This window comes from Nerophis lumbriciformis, linkage group LG16 (genome assembly GCF_033978685.3).
Source record: "Nerophis lumbriciformis linkage group LG16, RoL_Nlum_v2.1, whole genome shotgun sequence".
Taxonomy (NCBI): domain Eukaryota; kingdom Metazoa; phylum Chordata; class Actinopteri; order Syngnathiformes; family Syngnathidae; genus Nerophis; species Nerophis lumbriciformis.
The window spans coordinates 8,228,507-8,255,289 of NC_084563.2; the positions used below are offsets into that span (position 1 = coordinate 8,228,507).

A 26,783-nucleotide genomic window follows, 5' to 3' on the forward strand; every position below is an offset into this window, starting at 1 on the left:
TAAAAAAACAGAAAAACTGATGATCTGATATCTGCTGACAAGGAGAGGACGTATCTTGCTGGAGGGCGGGAAAGAACGTAGAGGTTTTTTTTTTTTTTTTTAGGATATATTCCGTATTGGCTAAAAAAAAACAACTGACGAGCGCCCGGAAATGTAACAATAAATACTGCAATCTGCCCTTCAGTGAGTCATTCAAGTCGACATGCAATGCACAAATATGGCAACTGGCACTCTCTGCAGTTGAGTCAATAAACAGACCAGACCACTTGTGGCAACGGCGTGGACGTGTTGTCCTTTTAACCTCCCAAACGTTTATTACCTAATGAAGGCAGCCTTCATCTCACAGTAGCGGATGTACTCAAAGCGGCCGCAATAAGGGCCAAAGTGACTTCAAACAACTTGGATGGAATTACATTTTAATACCTCGGGGAGACCAACAGTATGTTCAAGAGCGCCTCTCCCCTCTGAGCACCACGGCTGCAGTCTGACTTTAATACACATAATTGCTGAGTGCTGCCTTTTCTTCTTTTCTTCTTTTTTTTTTTACAAGGGGGGCATGGCTGTGCACTTGGCTGAAAAACTCGCTATTTTTATCTCAGCCCACGGAAGCTTCTCTGCATGGCAACAATTCAATGCAAAAAAAACAAGTCTTGCACCGAGCCGCTTTTAAAAAGAATGCAAATGACGGTTGATTTGAATGTTTATAACCAGATGGGAGAGTGTCGGTAAAATAAGATGTCCTCTCTGGCACATGAATGAGTTGGGAATTATGGTATGTAGATGCAATCTTCTACAGGCTTGCAATCTCCCTAACATGACAATATGGGGCCTGCAGGGACAGTAACGGTCCTTTGCTTCCCCCTAGTGGTGATTATAGAGATGCTGCAGGCTCTAACATTTTTAAAGGCCTACTAAAATGCGATTTTCTTATTTAAACGGGGATATCAGGTCCATTCTATGTGTCATACTTGATCATTTCGCGATATTGCCATATTTTTGCTGAAAGGATTTAGTAGAGAACATCGACGATAAAGTTCGCAACTGATAAAAAAGCCTTGCCTGTACCGGAAGTAGCAGACGATATGCGCGTGACGTCACAGGTTGTGGAGCTCCTCACATCTGCACATTGTTTACAATCATGGCTACCAGCAGCGAGAGCGATTCGGACCGAGAAAGCGACAATTTCCCCATTAATTTGAGCGAAGATGAAAGATTTGTGGATGAGGAAAGTGAGAGTGAAGGACTAGAGGGCAGTGGGAGCGATTCAGATAGGGAAGATGCTGTGAGAGGCGGGTGGGACCTGATATTCAGCTGGGAATGACTAAAACAGTAAATAAACACAAGACATATATATACTCTATTAGCCACAACACAACCGGGCTTATATTTAATATGCCACAAATTAATCCCGCATAACAAACACCTCCCCCCTCCCGTCCATATAACCCGCCAATACAACTCAAACACCTGCACAACACACTCAATCCCACAGCCCAAAGTACCGTTCACCTCCCCAAAGTTCATACAGCACATATATTTCCCCAAAGTCCCCAAAGTTACGTACGTGACACGCACATAGCGGCACGCACGTACGGGCAAGCGATCAAATGTTTGGAAGCCACATTTGCATGCGCACTCACGGTACCGTGTCTGCGTATCCAACTCAAAGTCCTCCTGGTAAGAGTCTCTGTTGTCCCAGTTCTCCACAGGCCAATGGTAAAGCTTGACTATCATCTTTCGGGAATGTAAACAATGAAACACCGGCCGTGTTTGTGTTGCTGCAGCCGCCCGCAATACACCGCTTCCCACCTACAGCTTTCTTCTTTGCTGTCTCCATTGTTCATTGAACAAATTGCAAAAGATTCACCAACACAGATGTCCAGAATACCGTGGAATTTTGCGATGAAAACAGACGACTTAATAGCTGGCCACCATGCTGTCCCAAAATGTCCTCTACAATCCGTGACGTCACGCGCTGACGTCATCATACGAGACGTTTTCAGCAGGATATTTCGCGCAAAATTTAAAATTGCACTTTAGTGAGCTAACCCGGCCGTATTGGCATGTGTTGCAATGTTAAGATTTCATCATTTATATATAAACTATCAGACTGCGTGGTCGGTAGTAGTGGGTTTCAGTAGGCCTTTAACTGTCAACTACATAATACTTCACACATTATGATTTTTTTTTTGTAATCTTTTCAATAATTATGTAGCATTTGCAATTTAAACTTTGCACCAGTGTTGTTAGTGTCCTGACATCCAGTCTAAACGTTCGCGTTAGTGCTCGGCTCGGCCCATTCTCTATAGAAGAGATCAAATTTGATATTTTTGTAAAAGACAAATGTTTGTCAACATTATTATGCTCCAGGCAAAATGAAATTCTACATAAATGTCGATTTATGAAAGTAAGGCCTAGATTTTCTTATTGGCTTAATGGGTTACAGTTATTAATCAAATCTAGGAGAATGATTAAGAGTAAAAAAAAAAAAAAAGCCCTTAAATTGATATCCTTGTTAAAAACATTTAAAGTGATTTAGGCAGCCCTTTTTGTCTTTTTTTTTTCATATTTTTTATTTGCTTTTGTTTTCTTTCCTTGATGTTGAAAGTGTGAATTATAAATGTATGTTTGTTGTTCAATAAAATAAAAAATAAAAAACAAAATAAAATAAAAAAAGTGCTCGGCTCGGCTTACTTCCGGAAACACAGCGTACCGCGCATGCGTCAAATTGAAACGGCTGTGGCGGTAAAACGAGGCACCTCCTTGCTCAGCAGGCAACAAAACATTGTTTTTACCAAAACAATCTGACATCGAAGATGGTTGAAGGTCCGGGGTGCACATTAAACGGGGAGAAGATCCGTTCGAGGGTCCGTAAAGGACAAGACGTGAAAGAGATGAGAGGCGGCATGTTCACGGCGAAGGTATGTCTTATGTAATGCGACTTCATCGCCGTGCTGATCGCTCACTAGTTTAGCGAGATCAAGTAAAAGACATTCAACTAAAGTTCATGTCTCAAACAATAATGTTTAAAAAACGAGAAGTGTCTTTCGCAGGGAAACGACACGGAGAGAAACAACGCCATCCAACGGCTGAAAGGTTGTCAGTACACCGGCGTGGACACCCTGGGGAAAGAACTCTTCTTGTATTTCGGTGCAGACACGATAAGGTATATATATATACATATAATATAATATAATACATAATACATGCACTTTGATAACACTGACTCCGGTCACTTACTGCCCTTACGTCATTGTTAGCCAAATCTAGTCCCAAACACAGTCTAAAAGTCTTGGCCACAACATTAGGTACACTTGCACAACAGGGGGGCGTGGCGACAATCCAGATATCGATCAATGTTGTCGATAGTATGACGACTGGATCGATATTAGCGTACTGAGCTCGACATTTTTTTACTTTCTGTTTTAACATTTTCTAACTATATTTCTTTTAAAATTTAATAATTACATATTATTCTGTTGTTTGTGTACTTTACACACGTTTTGCGTGATATTGTCATATATTGTATATATTATATAAAAAATAAATTATTATATAATATGTCAGTATATATCATATACTGTGTATATAATATGTAAATATTACATATATTTTATATTGCTACTACGGTACATTTTTAGTCTACTTTATACCTGCATTATCCTTTCCATCCTTTATAACTGAGCTACTGTGTGGAACAATTTTCCTTGTGGATCTATAAAGTTTGTCCATAAAAGGAGGGCTCATATTTTAAGGCACCAAGACAAACATTATTTTCTTTCAAGACAGGGGCTCCAAAGCATGCATACAAGCATATATATATATACATATACAGGTAAAAGCCAGTAAATTAGAATATTTTGAAAAACTTGATTTATTTCAGTAATTGCATTCAAAAGGTGTAACTTGTACATTATATTTATTCATTGCACACAGACTGATGCATTCAAATGTTTATTTCATTTAATTTTGATGATTTGAAGTGGCAACAAATGAAAATCCAAAATTCCGTGTGTCACAAAATTAGAATATTACTTAAGGCTAATACAAAAAAGGGATTTTTAGAAATGTTGGCCAACTGAAAAGTATGAAAATGAAAAATATGAGCATGTACAATACTCAATACTGGGTTGGAGCTCCTTTTGCCTCAATTACTGCGTTAATGCGGCGTGGCATGGAGTCGATGAGTTTCTGGCACTGCTCAGGTGTTATGAGAGCCCAGGTTGCTCTGATAGTGGCCTTCAACTCTTCTGCGTTTTTGGGTCTGGCATTCTGCATCTTCCTTTTCACAATACCCCACAGATGTTCTATGGGGCTAAGGTCAGGGGAGTTGGCGGGGCAATTTAGAACAAAAATACCATGGTCCGTAAACCAGGCACGGGTAGATTTTGCGCTGTGTGCAGGCGCCAAGTCCTGTTGGAACTTGAAATCTCCATCTCCATAGAGCAGGTCAGCAGCAGGAAGCATGAAGTGCTCTAAAACTTGCTGGTAGACGGCTGCGTTGACCCTGGATCTCAGGAAACAGAGTGGACCGACACCAGCAGATGACATGGCACCCCAAACCATCACTGATGGTGGAAACTTTACACTAGACTTCAGGCAACGTGGATCCTGTGCCTCTCCTGTCTTCCTCCAGACTCTGGGACCTCGATTTCCAAAGGAAATGCAAAATTTGCATGGATGGGTGATGGTTTGGGGTGCCATGTCATCTGCTGGTGTCGGTCCACTCTGTTTCCTGAGATCCAGGGTCAACGCAGCCGTCTACCAGCAAGTTTTAGAGCACTTCATGCTTCCTGCTGCTGACCTGCTCTATGGAGATGGAGATTTCAAGTTCCAACAGGACTTGGTGCCTGCACACAGCGCAAAATCTACCCGTGCCTGGTTTACGGACCATGGTATTTCTGTTCTAAATTGGCCCGCCAACTCCCCTGACCTTAGCCCCATAGAAAATCTGTGGGGTATTGTGAAAAGGAAGATGCAGAATGCCAGACCCAAAAACGCAGAAGAGTTGAAGGCCACTATCAGAGCAACCTGGGCTCTCATAACACCTGAGCAGTGCCAGAAACTCATCGACTCCATGCCACGCCGCATTAACGCAGTAATTGAGGCAAAAGGAGCTCCAACCAAGTATTGAGTATTGTACATGCTCATATTTTTCATTTTCATACTTTTCAGTTGGCCAACATTTCTAAAAATCCCTTTTTTGTATTAGCCTTAAGTAATATTCTAATTTTGTGACACACGGAATTTTGGATTTTCATTTGTTGCCACTTCAAATCATCAAAATTAAATGAAATAAACATTTGAATGCATCAGTCTGTGTGCAATGAATAAATATAATGTACAAGTTACACCTTTTGAATGCAATTACTGAAATAAATCAAGTTTTTCAAAATATTCTAATTTACTGGCTTTTACCTGTGTGTGTGTGTATATATATATATATATATATATATATATATATATATATATATATATATATATATACATACATACACCAACTTATATTATTGTCTGCATGAAAGAAAGGAATCTATATGTGTTAAACATGCTTGTATTATCATTAAACACCTTTAACGTGTTAACAAAAATGTATCTTTCATAAATAAATAAATATAAATGATATATATGAATGAGGTCGATCCCCTCGACTTGGTCAATTGCAAAGTAGCTCGCCTGGATAAAAGGCGTGGGCACCCCTGCTTGATACGTTTCCATCCACCAGTTTCAAGCATGCATAAAATAGATCGTTCTGGAGCCATAAATCGTTGAACCTGCACTTACCCATCTTACGAAAATAATTTGCCTCTGCTGTGTGCTTCCGTAAGTGTTCTCCACTGCTATGCTCAGCTGTAACAACACAGCTCGTGAAGAGCACAACGCATTAGGCGGTGCGCGATAAATTCCAACCGGGAAGCACAGGTGGCCTACTTTAGTTCCATTTTGTAGCGTCCTCAAAAATCTCAATATTTAAAAGAAAGACTGAAATGTTTTTAAATAAAAGTAAAGTTTAAGACCTTTCTAAATTGTATTTAGCACCTTTTATGAGACTTTAGGAGAATTTTCCACATTTTAAGACCTAAAATTCGAATAGTTGGATTTAATAATGAGCTCGCAGCAGCCAGCGCCATCTCAAAAGACCCTTGGGTGCCATGAATGTCAATCAAGTGACGCTAATTTTTAGGTCTATTTTTTTAATGCATGACTGGCGATCGACTGACACACCCTCCGCGATCAACTGGTAGCTCGCGATCGACGTAATGGGCACCCCTGGTATAAAGTGTTTAGCACCCGGGTCCCTTTCACAGACAATATATTGTTGCGCTTTCCTCTACCATTGTTGACGTTCTGCTTGTTGTTACATGAAAACACTTGACACTGCACCTTTTGCAAGAATAGTAGCTTTGACTTCACATACTTTTTGTCGTAGTTAATTGTGTTCTTTCAAAACGCACCTTTCGAAGATGTCTTTCTCTTCTTCTAGAGTCCACTTTGGCATGAATGGCTCGATGCGAATCAACTCTGCTGAGAGGAAACACAGCAGTGGCTCACTCCCGGTACTGGAAATACACCTGACTAATGACACCGTGTGCTTCTTCGACAGCACTGTGGAAATGAGGTAAAAGGGGGACACTAGAGTAGACTGATTGAGGTCACACAAGTTCAACTTTGAGGTTCTATGGCAAAGTACTCTTCTAAATTACTAGGATTACTAAAACACTAGAGCACAGGTGGTAAACTCAACGGCTTGGGCCCAAATGTGGCCCACCAACGGCTGGAAGTAATGTCTGTGAAAGTATTTTCTGGCTGAATGTATTTGTTCTTTTAACTTTGACGGAATAAATCACTGCATATTAGAGCTAGGAATCTTTGGTCACCTCATGGTTTGATTCGATTCTGATTCTTAGAGTGATGATTTGATTCAGAATCATCTATCCATCCATCCATCCATCTTCAACCGCTTATCCGGAATCGGGTCGCGGGAACAACAGCTCTTGCAGAGACCCCAGACTTCCCTCTCCAGGGCAACATTAGCAACTTCCTCCTGGGGAATCTCGAAGCGTTCCCAGGCCAGAGAGGAGATGTAATTCCCCCATCTGGTCCTTGGCCTGCCGCGGAGCCTCCTCCCAGTGGGACGTGCAACGAGGTCCTCCCTAGGGAGACGCTCGTGAGGCATCCGCACGAGATGCTCAAACCACCTAAGCTGGGTCCTTTCCAAACGAAGGAGCAGCGGCTCTACTCCGAGTCTCTCTCGGGTGACTGAATTTCTCACCCTATCTCTAAGGGAGATACAAGCCACCCTTCTGAGGAAACTCATTTCGGCCGCTTTTATCCGCGATCTTATTCTTTCTGCCAGCTGAGTAGAGTTCACAAAAGCTACCAGTGATGAACGCCACCTCTTCTATGGACGTGAACCCTCAGCCCAACGTCTGAAGTCAAGGAGAAACTTCCTCAGCAATGTCCAGCCCCTAACAACATCTCTGTAAGAAACCAGACTCCAGCTATGGACACAAAGACTAGAGAAAGACCCCCCTCCTATTGACATGGGAATCCCCCCTTCTGAAGACCTACCCCCCCGGGTCAGAAACACCATGGGTCCAGTGGAAGACACTAAACCGCCTGAGAACAGGAACAGGGCAATCAAAAGCTACTATGGCCAGATGGGGCTACAAAACCAGCCCAACCACCTGCGAATGCGGAGAAGAGGACCATACAATGCAGCACTGCCTTGTCTGTCCTTTGCTACCCAACCAGTGCAGGTTAAAAGATCTCACAGAGTTCAACGACAATGCAAATGACTGTGTAAAGAAATGGGAAACTGTCGTATAACCACATGCTTCAAAGACACGAAAAGAAGAAGAATATCATTTCGGTCATACAACCCACACTTCATGACCATAGGTGAGAGTTGGAATGGAGATAGCTCGGTAGACCTCGAGCTTTGCCTACTGGCTCAGCTCTTGTTTCGTCACAGTGCGGCAGAGAGACTGCAATACTGCTCCGATTCTCCGGCTGATTTCCTTCTCCATCTTTCCCTCACTCGTAAACAAGACCCAGAGATATTTAAACTCCTCCACCTGGGACAGAGTTTCGTTCTCTACCTGGACTGTACAAACCATCGGTTTCCTGCTGAGAACCATGGCCTCAGATTTGGAGATGCTGATCCTCATTCCAGCCGCTGAACACTCGGGTCCTAACTGATCCAGTGAGAGCTGAAGGACACGAACCGAAGGTGCCATCAGGACCACATCATCTACAAAAAGCAGTGACACAACCTTTAGCCCCCCGAGACGTATACCCTCTCCGCCATGGTCACGACTCTGCCTAGAAATCCTGTCCATGAAAATGGGTGACCCGGAACTATGTAAGGCAGGGGCGTTCAACCCCCTGAGGCTTTATACAAGCCCACATACCATTCAGAATCAATTCTTGATTGAACATAATGCTCGTACTATAATTTTTGGTTAATAAATTATAACAACAAACATTTCAAAACAGGTTACAGGTTGCAAAAACTCCTTTTGGCTGCTAATGCAGTGTTGGCCTAAAAAACGTATTTTTAAAAAATGTTATTTACAAAAATCACATAATGTTAATTAAATAAACGAAAACAGAGTAACTCGAGTCATACCAAAGACTATAAAAATGGGACCCATTACCTCCCTGCTTGGCACTCAGCATCAAGGGTTGGAATTGGGGGTTAAATCACCAAAAATGATTCCCGGGCGTGGCACCGCTGCTGCCCACTGCTCCCCTCACCTCCCAGGGGGTGATCAAGGGGATGGGTCAAATGCAGAGGACACATTTCACCACACCTAGTGTGTGTGTGACAATCATTGGTACTTTAACTTTAACTTTTAACTTTAACTCCAACCCAATCCTAGCTTTAAAATACTTAGGATAGAAATTTACAAAGCAATTTAGAAAAACAAAACAAAAACTTGTAAAAAAGCACCAGTATTATTATTAATACATTTCCCAGAGACTGCCAATATACCTGTGGGGTTGTGGTTATTGGCGTTGTCACAATAATGTCATTGAATAATTTGCATAATCTGCTATGATGATATGATTTTCCTAAAAAAATGTTTTGCGACTGTTTTTTTTCGCGACTCTCCTTAGTTTTATCTTCCTTCTAAATGTGTGTTTTAACTCCTGTGCAGCACTTTGTGAAACTTTTGTTTTTTAAAATGTGTTATATAAATAATGTCAATTGGATTGGATAAAAAAGGTAAAAAATATATATACATACATTTAAAAACAAATCTGTTATTATTAATTAGTATTAACCTCTTAAGGCCTAAGCTGTTTGTTTACATGCTTTTTTTAAATTTCTTTTTGCTGTTTGGGCTTATTGGACCCTAATTAGAATAAAAACTAAGAATCATCTTTTGATATGATGTACTTAGTCCATAAGTACACAAACGTGTACTTCATGTTCAGTGACATGCTAAGTCTTATTTTTACACTTTTTTTTTTCCAAATTCCATTGTATGTTATACTCTACACCACCAGATGGCAGTATAAATGTCCACATAAGTGGCCATAAGACCCCAATTCAGTAGTGTACACAATTTTGGAAATAAGAGCTAAAAGGTGCTGTCCACGCATGTGGCCACTAAGGCCTTTATTAAGATACATTTTTATATTGTTTTGCCATATTTCTAATTGTTGTTGTTTATTGTACAATGTACTTTGAGAATTTTTCATGTGTCATTCTAGAGACTTTTAATGACTTAAAAAAAAGTAAACTACTAGCAACAAATCTAATCATCTTCTGGTGTTATTATAAAATAGAAACTAGTTCTGTCCCTCAATGTCCCTGGCGTAAGAGGCGAGCTGCAGCAAGCATGACGTCACACTCGCTTCGCGCTGTTGCTCTTAAAAGCCGCCTCTGTCCTCTTAATATATGCAGATTTTGTAGGTTTGGTTCTGTCCACATCACAGACATGCTGACAACACTCCAGACAATGGCGTGCGTCTTGTTTACATCCGGGTTCGGCAGCACTGTTTTCGGTGGTCGAGTTTTCGGTTCCCCATCCATCCATTTTCTACCGCTTGTCCCTAACGGGATCGCGGGGGTGCTGGAGCCTATCCCAGCTGCACAAGGTACTTATTTATGACGAAAAATTATATCTCTCTGCAATTATCGCAATTAAATTTGAGTTAACCATAACCAAAATGCGATTTTAATCGCAATAAATATTTTAATCGTGGTCTTTCTGTATGGAGTTTGCATGTTCTCCCCGTGACTGTGTGGGTTCCCTCCGGGTACTCTGGCTTCCTCCCACCTCCAAAGACATGCACCTGGGGATAGGTTGACACTAAATTAGCCCTAGTGTGTGAATGTGAGTGTGAATGTTGTCTGTCTATCTGTGTTGGCCCGGTGATGAGGTGGCGACTTGTCAAGGGTGTATCCCACCTTCCGCCCGAATGCAGCTGAGATAGGCTCCAGCACCCCTGTGACACCGAGAGGGACAAGCGGTAGAGAATGGACGGATGGATGGATATATACCGTATTTTTCGGATTATATATCGCTCCAGAGTATAAGTCGCACCGGCCGAAAATGCATAATAAAGAAGGAAAAAAAACATATATGTCGCACTGGAGTATAAGTCGCATTTTTTGGGGAAATTTATTTGATCAAATCCAACACCAAGAATAGACATTTGAAAGGCAATTTAAAATAAATAAAGAATAGTGAACAACAGGCTGAATAAGTGTACGTTATATGACAATTACCGTTTTCTGCTGCATGTTTCACTACTTCCAGCATGTAATCTGCACGATATGATTTCCTTTTCGGTGCTATTTTTGTTCAGCCCCTCTCAGTTTTTATACGTTACTGCCAATGTTGAAATGATCAATTTTCATAGGTACGGAAGTTGTAGCAGGTAGCATCTTTTTTTCACAATGCACTTCTGCCATGACCAGCCCCCGCCAAATTGTTTTTGGTTGACGTGTGTGTGTGTGTGACGATTGCTGATATACGCCTAGTCCAGGGGTCGGCAACCCGCGGCTCCGGAGCCGCATGCGGCTCTTTGATCACTCTGATGCGGCTCAGCAGCTTACTTGCTGAACCCCCCAATTTTCCCGTGAGACTTCCGGATTTCAGTGCCTCTCGCAGAAAACTCCCGGGATTAATATTCACCGATTTTCACCCTTACAGCTATAATAAGGGCGTGCCATGATGGTACAACATTTGGCGCTCTCTACAATTTGTATTAACAGCATGCCAGCCCAACACTTGTTATACAATATACATCTTCTGCTTGCACACGTACGTGACAGCAAGGCATACTTTGTCAACAGCCACACAGATTACACTGACGGTGACCATATAAAACAACTTTAACACTCTTACTAATAAGAACCAAAACCAAACAAGAATGACAAACATATTTCGGGAGAACATCTGCACCTTAACACAACATAAACACAACAGAACGAACACCCAGAATCCCATGCAGCCCTGACTCTTCCGGGCTACATTATACACCCCTGCTACCACCAAACCCCGTCCCCACCCCCACCCCAACCCTGCTCCCTCACACATCAACCCCCGGGGTGTATAATGTATCCCGGAAGAGTTAGGGCTGCATGGGATTCTGGGTATTTGTCCTGTTGTGTTTATGTTGTGTTACTGTGCAGATGTTCTCCCGAAATGTGTTTGTCATTCTTGTTTGGTGTGGGTTCACAGTGTGGCGCATTATTAGTAAGAGTGTTATAGTTTTTTTTTTATACCGCCACCGTCAGTGTAACCTGTGTGGTTGTTGACCAAGTATGCCTTGTTGTCACCTACGTGAGCAAGCGGAAACACCATGCAACGTGTGGCTGATCAGGCACGATGGTTGTAGTGGGCGCTATGTGCTGTATCATCACGGCACGCATGACGCTGACAAGCGCCTTTCATTTAAAACCCGCGTGCCGCACCATATAAAGGCGTGGGCAGCGTGTCTGAGACCCCTGGTTTATACATAGCACAAAGCAAAAATAAAACTTTGTATGCAGTGTTATTTAATTTAAAATTTAAAAAAATTTGTGCGGCTCCCATTGTTTTCTATAATTTGCGAAACTGGTCGAAATGGCTCTTTGACTGGTAAAGGTTGCCGACCCCTGGCCTAGTCTGTTACGTGAATGAGATAAATAATATTTGATATTTTACAGTAATGTGTTAATAATTTCACACATAATTCTCCCCAGAGTATAAATCGCACCCCGGGCCAAACTATGAAAAAAAACTGCGATTTATAATCCGAAAAATACGGTATATAATACATTTGATTTTTTGAATTGACTCTCAAAAAATCATGAATTGATTTAGAACCAAATAGATACAAATCAAGATTTGGATGTAAATAGTTTTATTTCATTTTTTGGTTATGAAAAATAAATGCTGTACATAAATATCTGCATGTCACCTTGACTTACGATTTCAAAGCAAGTTACCCGTTAATCTTTTGGTAAAAATTATAATATTCTAACACAATTTTCTAGATTCAGATTAGATTTAGATTTATTGGTCCCCTTGGGGAAATTCATTGTCACTGCCGTACATTTAAACAATAGACATTACACATCACAAAAAAAAATAACAAAAAGACATCATACATGACCAACACACATTTACAGGCTTGTCAGACAGGTCGGCCGGGCCTGCTGTTAAGGGCGGCTATAGCTGCAGGGATCAGGCTTTTCCTGAGGCGGGCCCTCCGGAATTTGATAGTTCTGTACCTGCGCCCTGATGGTAGTGGGATGATGTATTGGTGTAGTGGGTGAGTGATTTCCTGGACTATTGTTTTTGCTAGTCGGGTGATGGACCTGTGGTTTAAGTCTGAAATGTTGGGTGTGGGTAGGCCGATGATTTTAGCTGCTATGTTTGTAATGCGTGTGAGTTTGGTCCGGTTGGTTACAGAAAGCATGGTGAAAAAACATGTGGAACAGTACAGAAGGATGGGTTGAACAATGCTTTGGTAAAGTAATAACAGGAGATGAGGTGCAACGTCCATCCATCCATCCATCTATCTTCTTCCGCTTATCCGAGGTCGGGTCGCGGGGGCAGCAGCCTAAGCAGGGAAGCCCAGACTTCCCTCTCCCCAGCCACTTCGTCCAGCTCCTCCCGGGGGATCCCGAGGCGTTCCCAGGCCAGCCGGGAGACATAGTCTTCCCAACGTGTCCTGGGTCTTCCTCGTGGCCTCCTACCGGTCGGACGTGCCCTAAACACCTCCCTAGGGAGACGCTCGGGTGGCATCCTGACCAGATGCCCGAACCACCTCATCTGGCTCCTCTCCATGTGGAGGAGCAGCGGCTTTACTTTGAGCTCCCCCCGGATGACAGAGCTTCTCACCCTATCTCTAAGGGAGAGCCCCGCCACCCGGCGGAGGAAACTCATTTCGGCCGCTTGTACCCGTGATCTTGTCCTTTCGGTCATAACCCAAAGCTCATGACCATAGGTGAGGATGGGAACGTAGATCGACCGGTAAATTGAGAGCTTTGCCTTCCGGCTCAGCTCCTTCTTCACCACAACGGATCGATACAGCGTCCGCATTACTGAAGACGCCGCACCGATCCGCCTGTCGACCTCACGATCCACTCTTCCCTCACTCGTGAACAAGACTCCGAGGTACTTGAACTCCTCCACTTGGGGCAAGATCTCCTCCCCAACCCGGAGATGGCACTCCACCCTTTTCCGGGCGAGAACCATGGACTCGGACTTGGAGGTGCTGATTCTCATCCCAGTCGCTTCACACTCAGCTGCGAACCGATCCAGTGAGAGCTGAAGATCCTGGCTAGATGAAGCCATCAGGACCACATCATCTGCAAAAAGCAGAGACCTAATCCTGCAGCCAGCAAACCGGATCCCCTCAACGCCTTGACTGCGCCTAGAAATTCTGTCCATAAAAGTTATGAACAGAATGGGTGACAAAGGGCAGCCTTGGCGGAGTCCAACCCTCACCGGAAACGTGTCCGACTTACTGCCGGCAATGCGAACCAAGCTCTGACACTGATCATACAGGGAGCAGACCGCCACAATCAGACAGTCCGAAACCCCGTACTCTCTGAGCACTCCCCACAGGACTTCCCGAGGGACACGGTCGAATGCCTTCTCCAAGTCCACAAAGCACATGTAGACTGGTTGGGCAAACCCTCAAGGACCCTGCCGAGAGTATAGAGCTGGTCCACAGTTCCACGACCAGGACGAAAACCACACTGTTTTTTGTACGCCGGATAGTCGAACCTCGGATTCAGGAGGAGGTGCAACGTATAGTCCTTTAAGTTTTCGGATTGGCTGACAGTCTTTGTTGACTTCTTTTTTGAATGCACATGCACTTTTACTGTTGCAAGCCCACACTAAAAAAAACCGAGTTTGACACCCCTGCACTAGTGTTACGCCATATGACTACTGTCTTTGCACGAAGTTTCTTAAAAACAGCAGTGTGGTCCTGTCATATTTGCGACCATTGATTTGTTCTATATGATAATAAGAACAATGACGAGTCAGAGGTCCAGCAGTGACCCGGACCAGACTTCGCAAGCAATTTGGGAACTTCCACTGTAAATAAATAAAAGTCAGCAGAAGCCTATACACACACACACACACACACACACTCTTGCTGACTGCGCGACTTGTTTGTGCTTCCAGGTTGACAGACGACTGCGAGCAGAGGCTGAGAGCTCTTCAGGCCCTGGATGTGTGCTCCCCGAAGTTCAGCTTCACCCGCTCGGCGGAGGCAGTGAGACGGCGCGGAGGCAGGATGCTCTGCGACGTCCTCCTCGACCAGGCCGTCATGCCGGGAGTCGGCAACATCATTAAAAATGAAGCCCTGTTCGACGCGGGCCTACACCCGGCCGTGAAGGTACGCTGGAGATGACGGATGGTGTGCAGCCGAGAGGGGGAGATGAGTTGGGAAACGCGAGACAACCTCCTCTCGCACAACTTTCAGCTCGTGTTTTATCAAGTGATGCATCGCATTGGGAGGGAATGAGGCGAAGGCGAAGAAAGAGAGGCAGCGCAGCATTTGCCTCCTCACTTTGCAAAATAAGCTGGATTTATGCGTAATAGATGCTTGACAAGTGCAAAAGCGTTCAAATTATTTTCTAAAAGGTGAAACAGCAATACCTCCACCATACTCTGGTATAGTTAGGCAATTCTTTGTTTTTCCTTTTTTGTTCGACAAACCCCGTTTCCATATGAGTTGGGAAATTGTGTTAGATGTAAATATAAACGGAACACAATGATTTGCAAATCCTTTTCAACCCACATTCAGTTGAATGCACTACAAAGACAAGATATTTGACGTTCAAACTCATAAACTTAATTTTTTTTTGCAAATAATTAACTTAGAATTTCATGACTGCAACACATGCCAAAGTAGTTGGTAAAGGGCATGTTCACCACTGTGTTACATCACCTTTTCTTTTAACAACACTCAATAAACGATTGGGAACTGACGAAACTAGTTGTTGAAGCTTTGAAAGTGGAATTATTTCCCATTCTTGTTTTATGTAGAGCTTCAGTTGTTCAACAGTCCGGGGTCTCCGCTGTCGTATTTTACGCTTCATAATGCACCACACATTTTCGATGGGAGACAGGTCTGGACTGCAGGCGGGACCAGGAAAGTATTCACACTCTTTTTTTACAAAGCCACGCTGTTGTAACACATGCTGAATGTGGCTTGGCATTGTCTTGCTGAAATAAGCAGGGGCGTCCATGAAAAAGACGGCGCTTAGATGGCAGCATATGTTGTTCCAAAACCTGTATGTACCTTTCAGCATTAATGGTGCCTTACCCATGCCTTGGGCACTAATGTACCCCCATACCATCACAGATGCTGGCTTTTGAACTTTGCGTCGATAACAGTCTGGATGGTTCGCTTCCACAATGTCGAATATTTCCAAAAACAATTTGAAATGTGGACTCGTCGGACCACAGAACACTTTTCCACTTTGCATCAGTCCATCTTAGATGATCTCGGGCCCAGAGAAGCCGGCGGCGTTTCTGGATGTTGTTGATAAATGGCTTTCGCTTTGCATAGTAGAGCTTTAACTTGCACTTACAAATGTAGCGACGAACTGTATTTAGTGACAGTGGTTTTCTGAAGTGTTCCTGAGCCCATGTGGTGATATCCTTTAGAGATTGATGTCGGTTTTTGATACAGTCCGAGGGATCGAAGGTCACGGTCATTCAATGTTGGTTTCCGGCCATGCCGCTTACGTGGAGTGATTTCTCCAGATTCTCTGAACCTTTTGATGATATTATGGACCGTAGATGTTGAAATCCCTAAATTTCTTGCAATTGCACTTTGAGAAACGTTGTTCTTAAACTGTTTGACTATTTGCTCACGCAGTTGTGGACAAAGGGGTGTACCTCGCCTTGTTTGTGAAAGACTGAGCATTTTTTGGGAAGCTGTTTTTATACCCAATCATGGCACCCACCTGTTCCCAATTAGCCTGCACATCTGTGGGATGTTCCAAACAAGTGTTTGATGAGCATTCCTCAACTTTATCAGTATTTATTGCCACCTTTCCCAACGTCTTTGTCACGTGTTGCTGGCATCAAATTCTAAAGTTAATGATTATTTCATACTTGCCAACCCTCCCGGATTTTCCGGGAGACTCCCGAAATTCAGCGCCTCTCTCCCGAAAACCTCCCGGAAGAAATTTTCTCCCGAAAATCTCCCGGAATTTAGCCGGAGCTGGAGGCCACGCCCCCTCCAGCTCCATGCAGACCTGAGTCCAGTGTGCGCACACAAGGAGACGAAGCAGAAGAACGAGACCGTAGGGGAGACACTTCTCCAGGGCTGATGTATACTCGGGGCAACACCCTTCATTTTACCCAGCAGTGGTCTCCACAGCGGACGACTTTAGGGTGAATGATGAGTCCAGCGATTAGTTGCAAATCTTGCTTTATTGATTGATTGCACACAGCCAATCCAACACAAAACCAACTAGTCCTTCCCCGCATTTACGCTACCGCTCCCTCTCTTCTCTCGCCCACACACTCACTGACGTCACTCACCTCACATGCTGTTACCTATTAAAGGGCCACACACACACACACTCTACTCTCATAACACATAGTACAGTTAGTAGAACAACTGTGTTTTCATTACTGTGTATTTGATCGGTGCCATTGCCCCGGAATTGTATTGCATTGTACTTTCAAGTACAACAATGAGTAGATGAGTGTTATGTGTCTGTATATGTGTAAATAAATGAACACTGAAATGCAAGTATTTCTTTAATTTATATATATAATAAAATAAATAAATATATATATATAGCTAGAATTCACGTAAAGTCTAGTATTTCATACATACATACATATATAGCGACTGGGATGGGAATCAGCACCTCCATGTCCGAGTCCATGGTTCTCTCCCGGAAAAGGGTGGAGTGCCATCTCCGGGTTGGGGAGGAGATCTTGCCCCAAGTGGAGGAGTTCAAGTACCTCGGAGTCTTGTTCACGAGTGGGGGAAGAGTGGATCGTGAGATCGACAGGCGGATCGGTGCGGCGTCTTCAGTAATGCGGACGCTGTATCGATCCGTTGTGGTGAAGAAGGAGCTGAGCCGGAAGGCAAAGCTCTCGATTTACCGGTCGATCTACGTTCCCATCCTCACCTATGGTCATGAGCTTTGGGTCATGACCGAAAGGACAAGATCACGGGTACAAGCGGCCGGAATGAGTTTCCTCCGCCGAGTGGCGGGGCTCTCCCTTAGAGATAGGGTGAGAAGCTCTGTCATCCGGGGGGAGCTCAAAGTAAAGCCGCTGCTCCTCCACATCGAGAGGAGCCAGATGAGGTGGTTCGGGCATCTGGTCAGGATGCCACCCGAACGCCTCCCTAGGAAGGTGTTTCGGGCACGTCCGACCGGTAGGAGGCCACGGGGAAGACCCAGGACACGCTGGGAAGACTATCTCTCCCGGCTGGCCTGGGAACGCCTCGGGATCCCCCGGGAGGAGCTGGACAAAGTGGCTGGGGAGAGGGAAGTCTGGGCTTCCCTGCTTAAGCTGCTGCCCCCGCGACCCGACCTCGGATAAGCGGAAGAAGATGGATGGATGGATGGACATACATATATATATATACATATTTAAATGTATGAATATATATATATATTTAAATGTATGAATATATATATATATATATATATATATATATATATATATATATATATGAAATACTCGAGTTGGTGAATTCTAGCTGTAAATATACTCCTCCCCTCTTAACCACGCCCCCCGCCCCAACCACGCCCCGCCCCACCCCCCACCTCCCGAAATCGGAGGTCTCAAGGTTGGCAAGTATGGATTATTTGCAAAAAAAAAAATGTTTATCAGTTTGAACATCAAATATGTTGTCTTTGAATATGGGTTGAAAATGATTTGCAAATCATTGTATTCCGTTTATATTTACATCTAACACAATTTCCCAACTCATATGGAAACGGGGTTTGTACATAATGTATAGATTTTCTAGTTGTGAGGTGGTTTTTTTTATGTACTATGTATTGAAACTGTATTTCTTGCGGTTTCTTCTTCCTCAGGTTGAGCAGCTGTCAGAACAGCAGGTCCACCACCTGGTGAAGATGACGCGTGATTTCACTCTTCTCTTCTACAAGGCAAGACACTGGCTGCTCGTACCGTGTGACATTCATTTTTGTTTCTATAGTTACTTTTTAGCTGATATCAGAAAATCCTCCACTAGAGTGTATGAGTAACAAGCAGGTAAGTTATCATGTGCATGTTTTCTTGGCAGTGTCGCAAGTCTGGCTCTCCCCTGCACAAACACTACAGCGTGTACAAGCGCCCCCAGTGCCGCCTGTGCGCCAGCGCCATCACGGTCTGTCGTCTTGGCGACAACGGCAGGATGACGTACTTCTGCGACCGCTGTCAGAAAGCGGATGCCGGAAGCGTTAATGTCAGGTGGGAACGCCGTTTTAACCGTTGGTTAAAAGGGGAGGAGTATATATATATATATATATATATATATATATATACAAGAAATACTTTACTTTCAGTGAATTCTAACTATAAATATATATTTATTTTATTATATATATATATATATATATATAATAAATACTTGAATTTCAGTGTTCATTTATTTACACATATACACACAGATAACACTCATCTACTCATTGTTGAGTTAAGGGTTGAATTGTCCATCCTTGTTCTATTCTCTGTCACTATTTTTCGAACCATGCTGAACACCCTCTCTGATGATGCATTGCTGTGTGGCACGCACAAAAGTGCTTTCATCAAATGCACTAGATGGCAGTATTGTCTTGTTTAAGAGTGTCACAACATTGCTGTTTACGGCAGACAAACTGCTTTACGGTAGACGTGACTGCTGTTGTTGTGTGTTGTTGCTGGGTCTGGGAGGACGTTAATGAAACTGCCTAACAATAAACCCACATAAGAAACCAAGAACTCGCCCTTGATCATTCTACAGTTATAACGTGATTGGGCAGGTACGCTGTTTATTTTGTGGGAAAGCGGACTCAGGTCCGCATGGACCTGAGTCCGCCTGAATTTCGGGAGATTTTCGGGAGAAAATTTGTCCCGGGAGGTTTTCGGGAGAGGCGCTGAATTTCGGGAGTCTCCCGGAAAATCCGGGAGGGTTGGCAAGTATGGTGTACTGTCACCACCTGTCACGTCACACCCTGACTTATTTGGACTTTGTTGCTGTTTTCCTGTGTGTAGTGTTTTATTTCTTGTCTTGCACTCCTATTTTGGTGGCTTTTTCTCTTTTTTTGGTATTTTCCTGTAGCAGTTTCATGTCTTCCTTTGAGCGATATTTCCCACATCTACTTTGTTTTTATCCTTCTTCGGGGGACATTGTCGATTGTCATGTCATGTTCGGACGCCGTCTTTGCTCCACAGTAAGTCTTTGCTGTCGTCCAGCATTCTGTTTTTGTTGACTTTGTAGCCGGTTCAGTTTTAGTTTTGTTCTGCATAGCCTTCCCTAAGCTTCAATGCCTTTTCTTAGGGGCACTCGACTTTTGTTTATTTTTTTGTTTAAGCATTAATAACCTTTTTACCTGCACACTGCCTCCCGCTGTTTCTGACATCTACAAAGCAATTAGCTTTCGGTCGCCACCTACTGATATGGAAGAGCATTACACGACTCAACAACAACACATCATTTGCAGACTAGAATTAGTGGTTTGCAAAAAATATTTTTTACCCCAAATAGGTGGGATTAGATGATCTCCCACGGCACACCAGATGCGGTTGAAAAACTGTACAAGCTGCAATATCTTACTGAGATCATTTAGGACCAAAACCCTTAAAACAAGTACCGTATTTTCCGCACTATAAGGCGCACCTAAAAACCTCAGATTTTCTCAAAAGCTGACAGTGCGCCTTATAATCCGGTGCGCCTTATATATGGACAAATATTGAGCCACAACGGGTCTCGCAACTACGGGATGCATAACGTAACCCCAGCCTCTACTGTAGCGTCTATTCTATGCGCCTTATAATGCGGTGCACCTTATATATGAACAAAGTTTTAAAATGGGCCATTCATTGAAGGTGCGCCTTATAATCCCGTGCGCCTTATAGTGCGGAAAATACGGTAAAACACTCTAACATAAAATCTGCTAAGTGAAAAGAATTATCTTATCAGACAGAAAATAAGGAGATATCACCCTTATTTGAGATATTTAATCTTACTTAGATTTCAGTTTTTGCAGTGTAGGACACCAAAGGCACTCCATAGGGTTAGTGCGGTGGTAAACCTCTGCATGTTACAAACACAACAATAAACATACAAACAATTGTTTTATTAAACATTATTTCCATACATTTTGTTAGGCTTTGCTACTGTGCTTAATGAACAGGCTGGCGTTTATGTAGTCGATTTACCTGTGGATAATGTATTTAATGATTTTCTAAGTGGCACCAAAGGAGGAGTTTGTGAATACTGTACATTTTAAAGGCCTACTGAAATGCGATTTTCTTATTTAAACGGGGATAGCAGGTCCATTCTATGTGTCATACTTGATCATTTCGCGATATTGCCATATTTTTGCTGAAAGGATTTAGTAGAGAACATCGACGATAAAGTTCACAACTTTTGGTCGCTGATAAAAAAGCCTTGCCTGTACCGGAAGTAGCAGACGAGTAGCGTGACGTCACAGGTTGTGGAGCTCCTCACATCCGCACATTGTTTACAATCATGGCCACCAGCAGCGAGAGCGATTCGGACCGAGAAAGCGACGATTTCCCCATTAATTTGAGCGAGGATGAAAGATTTGTGGATGAGGAAAGTAAAAGTGAAGGACTAGAGGGCAGTGGGAGCGATTCAGATAGGGAAGATGCTGTGAGAGGTGGGTGGGACCTGATATTCAGCTGGGAATGACTAAAACAGTAAATAAACACAACTCTATTAGCCACAACACAACCAGGCTTATATTTAATATGCCAGAAATTAATCCCGCATAACAAACACCTCCCCCCTCCCGTCCATACAACTCAAACACCAGCACAACACACTCAATCCCACAGCCCAAAGTACTGTTCACCTCCCCAAAGTTCATACAGCACATATATTTCCCCAAAGTTACGTATGTGACATGCACATAGCGGCACGCACGTACGGGCAAGTGATTAAATGTTTGGAAGCCGCAGCTGCATGCGTACTCACGGTACCGTGTCTGCGTATCCAACTCAAAGTCCTCCTGGTAAGAGTCTCTGTTGTCCCAGTGCTCCACAGGCCAATGGTAAAGCTTGACTGTCATCTTTCGGGAATGTAAACAATGAAACACCGGCTGTGTTTGTGTTGCTGCAGCCGGCCGCAATACACCGCTTCCCACCTACAGCTTTCTTCTTTTGCTGTCTCCATTGTTCATTGAACAAATTGCAAAAGATTCACCAACACAGATGTCCAGAATACTGTGGAATTTTGCGATGAAAACAGACGACTTAATAGCTGGCCACCATGCTGTCCCAAAATGTCCTCTACAATCCGTGACGTCACGCGCTGACGTCATCATACCGAGACGTTTTCAGCAGGATATTTCGCGCAAAATTTAAAATTGGCATGTGTTGCAATGTTAAGATTTCATCATTGATATATAAACTATCAGACTGCGTGGTCGGTAGTAGTGGGTTTCAGTAGGCCTTTAACATCTTACATTTTGACATGATAAAACAACACAGCTTTGGTGCAATTGCCAGTCTTTGTAAGAAAAAAAAACAAGCCCGCGAAGCTTCCCAGCTAGAACATTCCAGCTCTGAGGGGCCATCTTTGCAGGCAGATGGGCCTGGCAGGGCGCAGGAAGTGTGTGTGGAAAGTGTGTTTGCCAGACAGGGCGCAGGCTCAACGCCTCCTGGCTGGCGTTTGAGCAGAGCTTAGCGCGGGCTTCCCGCCCCGAAGTCCTTACAACACATTACACAGCTGATCCAGCAATCTGCGAGCAAAGTTTGCTGTGGGCCACCGCAGCCGTCCTTCCCCCTTACCCACCTCACCGCCGTCGATCGGTGGCGCCGAGCGGCCTTCTTGTCAAACATAGCGGAGCTTCGTGTCGCGGCGCTAATGTGTGTGTGCTCGCAAGCATTTAGACGCAACACGCCGCCTGCTGGTGCTTCCTCACCAGCTGCTGCAACTGCAAATGTTGACTTTTCTTCCTGCTGCGGTCTTTATTAGGTAGCTGCTCTTTTTGTCCCACTTTCAGTTCCTAATTAGGAGGATTCCCATATACATGAATCGAGCATATACACACGAAATAAATAAAGAATGCATTTCATTCGCTCACACTGCAAAAAGTCAGTGTTCAAAAACAAGGGGAAAAAAATACAAAAATGAGGGGTATTTTATTTGAACTAAGCAAAATTGTCTGTCAATAGAACAAGAAAATTTGGCTTGTCAAAACAAGTCAAATTAGCTAACTTCAATTAGCCCAAAAATACCTTAAAATAAGTATATTCGCATCATAATTAAATTATCCCCTCAACTCCCCCCAAAATGGATTAACTCGCTGGAATAAAAAAGACAATATAACATACATCCATAAACGTGGACACATGTGAAAAAGTGCAATATATTTATCTGTAATCTATTTATTTATTTATATATATTTATACATATTTTTTTTATTTTATATATATATTATATATATTATTTATATATCCATCCATCCATCCATTTTCTACCGCTTATTCCCTTTGGGGTCGCGGGGGGCGCTGGAGCCTATCTCAGCTACAATCGGGCGGAAGGCGGCGTACACCCTGGACAAGTCGCCACCTCATCGCATATATTTATTTATTTATATATGCACCTTATTACTTTTTTATCCTGCACTACCATGAGCTTATGTAACGAAATTCCGTTCTTATATGTGCTGTAAAGTTCAAATTTGAATGGCAATAAAAAGGAAGTCTAAGTCTAATATTCTCACTAATAACAAGTGCACTTTTCTTGGTAGAAAAAAAATAAAAGAGACCTTTTTGCTCAATACATTTGAAAAATTATTATCTTGACATATTGATATGCGCTCGGCATCACATTTCTTGAAACCAGCAAACTTATACTAAAAACGAATTTATTGTTCTTAATGGAAAGGCAACAAGGCAACCGCTTGTTACTCTCGGGGTCTACTAGACGCTCAGGCAAATCATATTGTCTAAAAATGCATTTTTTCCATCGATAACATGACATCATCGCGCCAAGTGCGTGCTCTTTCAGTCAATTAGTGCGCATATATATTAATTGTAATTTTGAAGAATTCATATGGATGTGCATGAACTATTTCTGTTCAAAATTGTTAGAAATGTCACATGTTAAGTTTAAATATTAACTGTCAGTTTACTGTACTGTGCCAACTGTACTACCGTATTTTCCGCACCATAAGGCGCCCTGAGTTATAAGCCGCGCCTTCAATGAACGGCATATTTCAAAACTTTGTCCACCTATAAGCCGCCCGGTGTTGTAAGCCGCATCTAACTGCGCTAAAGGAATGTCAAAAAAAACAGTCAGATAGGTCAGTCAAACTTTAATAATATATTAAAAACCAGCGTTCTAACAACTCTGTTCACTCCCAAAATGTACGCAAATGTGCAATCACAAACATACGTATATCAACATGGACGGAGCTGCGTGAAAAAAGCCACCCGGCCTCTTCGCGTAAACTTAAACTTACCTTAACCACTCGCTCATCTTTTCTTCATCCATCCCTTCGAGTTAGCTTTTATGATGACGCCGGCTGGAAAGGTCTCTTTTGGCAAGGTCTTCCTTTTGAATATCACCATGGGTGGAAGTTTCTGGCCATTAGCATGGCAAGCTAGAACCGCAGTGAAGGATGACTTCTCATTCCCTGTGGTGCGAATATTCACCGTACGTGCTCCCGTTGTATCCACAGTGCGGTTCACAGGAATATCAGTTGCTGTGAAATAGTAATCCGTGTGCGGATGGAGAGATTGCGTCTTTTCATGAACCGGATCCCTGACGCTTAGTAGGAGCCATTTTGTGGTCTTTACAGATGTAAACACACAAAGGAAATTAAAGGTACCGGTACGGTAATATCCGCGCGCTTTTTCTTCTTCTACGCGGGCGGGTGGTTGCTTACAGTAGAAGAAGAAGCGCTTCCTGTTCTATGGGGGCGGGTGCTTACCTTGGCGGTTGCTTGCGTAGAAGAAGAAGCGCTTCCTGTTCTACCGGGAAAAAAGATGGCGGCTGTTTACCGAAGTTGCGAGATCGAAACTTTATGAAAATGAATCGTAATATTAATCCATATATAAAGCGCACCGGGTTAAAAGCCGCACTGTCAGCTTTTGAGTAAATTTGTGGTTTTTAGGTGCGGCTAATAGTGCGGAAAATACGGTAGCTAACTTCAATTAACCCAAAAATACCTTAAAATAAGTATATTCGCATCATAATTTAATTATCCCCTCAACTCCCCCCAAAATGGATTAACTCGCTGGAATAAAAAAGACAATATAGCATACATGGGGCGGCATGGCGTAGTGGGTAGAGCAACCGTGCCAGAAACCTGAGGGTTGCAGGTTCGCTCCCCGCCTCTTACCATCCAAAAATCGCTGCCGTTGTGTCCTTGGGCGGGACACTCACACCGGTGAATTGAATGATGAATGATAGGTGGAGGTCGGAGGGGCCGTTGGCGCAAATTGCAGCCACGCTTCCGTCAGTCTACCCCAGGGCAGCTGTGGCTATGAAAGTAGCTTACCACCACCAGGTGTGAATGAATGATGGGTTCTACATGTAAAGCGACGTTGGGTACTTAGAAAAGCGCTATATAAATCCCAGGTATATATACATCCATAAACGTGGACGCATGTGAAAAAGTGCAATATATTTATCTGTACAGTAATCTATTTATTTATTTATTTTATATATGTATTATACATATTATTTATATATATTTATTTATTTTATATATGTATCATACATATTATTTATATATATTTATTTATTTATATATGCACCTTATTACTTTTTTATCCTGCACTACCATGAGCTTATGTAACGAAATTTTGGTTCTTATCTGTGCTGTAAAGTTCAAATTTGAATGATAATAAAAAGGAAGTCTAAGTCTAATATTCTCACTAAAAACAAGTGCACTTTTCTTGGTAGAAAAAAAATAAAAAAGAGACCTTTTCGGTCAATACGTTGAAAAATATTCTTAAATTAAGTAAATGCTAGTGTCATTATCTTGACATAATGATATGCGCTCGGCATCACATTTCTTGAAACCAGCAAACTTATACTAAAAACTAATTTATTGTTCTTAATGGAAAGGCAACAAGGCTACCGCTTGTTACTCTCGGGGTCTACAAGCCGCTCAGGCAAATTATATTGTCTAAAAATGCATTTTTTCCATCGATAACATGACATCATCGCACCAAGTGCGTGCTCTTTCAGTCAATTAGTGCGCATATATATTAATTGTAATTTTGAAGAATTCATCTGGATGTGCATGAACTATTTCTGTTCAAAATAGTTTCAAATGTTTAAATATAAACAGTCACTGTACTGTGCCAACTGTACTACTATAGGAGTGCATATTTTCTATTGTTTCATTGAAAATAAAACAGCAAAGTTCATTTGGCTGTCATCTGTTTTAATTATGAGATACAATTGTGTCAAAGTCATGATTTTTTTTTTTTCATGCTTGAAATAAGAAATTATTACTTTAAAAAAGTAGTTGTATACTTGTGAGTGTTGATGACACAGCTTTGCAACTAGTTTCAAGCATGTTTTACTCAATATACAGGTAAAAGCCAGTAAATTAGAATATTTTGAAAAACTTGATTTATTTCAGTAATTGCATTCAAAAGGTGTAACTTGTACATTATATTTATTCATTGCACACAGACTGATGCATTCAAATGTTTATTTCATTTAATTTTGATGATTTGAAGTGGCAACAAATGAAAATCCAAAATTCCGTGTGTCACAAAATTAGAAAATTACTTAAGGCTAATACAAAAAAGGGATTTTTAGAAATGTTGGCCAACTGAAAAGTATGAAAATGAAAAATATGAGCATGTACAATACTCAATACTTGGTTGGAGCTCCTTTTGCCTCAATTACTGCGTTAATGCGGCGTGGCATGGAGTCGATGAGTTTCTGGCACTGCTCAGGTGTTATGAGAGCCCAGGTTGCTCTGATAGTGGCCTTCAACTCTTCTGCGTTTTTGGGTCTGGCATTCTGCATCTTCCTTTTCACAATACCCCACAGATTTTCTATGGGGCTAAGGTCAGGGGAGTTGGCGGGCCAATTTAGAACAGAAAAACCATGGTCCGTAAACCAGGCACGGGTAG

General features: G+C 42.7%; 1 protein-coding gene across 2 annotated transcripts in view; it reads left to right on the forward strand.

Moving 5' to 3' along the window:
- Positions 1-2,728: 2,728 nt before the first annotated feature.
- The window catches only part of neil3 (nei-like DNA glycosylase 3), a 32,936-nt gene continuing 8,881 nt past the window's right edge, over positions 2,729-26,783 (forward strand). The window contains exons 1-6 of one of the 2 annotated variants that reach the window (XM_061976584.1): positions 2,729-2,921; positions 3,042-3,166; positions 6,485-6,619; positions 14,646-14,859; positions 18,542-18,616; positions 18,754-18,920. In XM_061976584.1, the coding sequence (XP_061832568.1) occupies positions 2,817-2,921; positions 3,042-3,166; positions 6,485-6,619; positions 14,646-14,859; positions 18,542-18,616; positions 18,754-18,920 (821 nt within the window). In that variant the 5' untranslated portion in view covers positions 2,729-2,816. The remainder of the gene's footprint in view (positions 2,922-3,041; positions 3,167-6,484; positions 6,620-14,645; positions 14,860-18,541; positions 18,617-18,753; positions 18,921-26,783) is intronic. The other variant, XM_061976585.1, reaches the window with a different exon arrangement.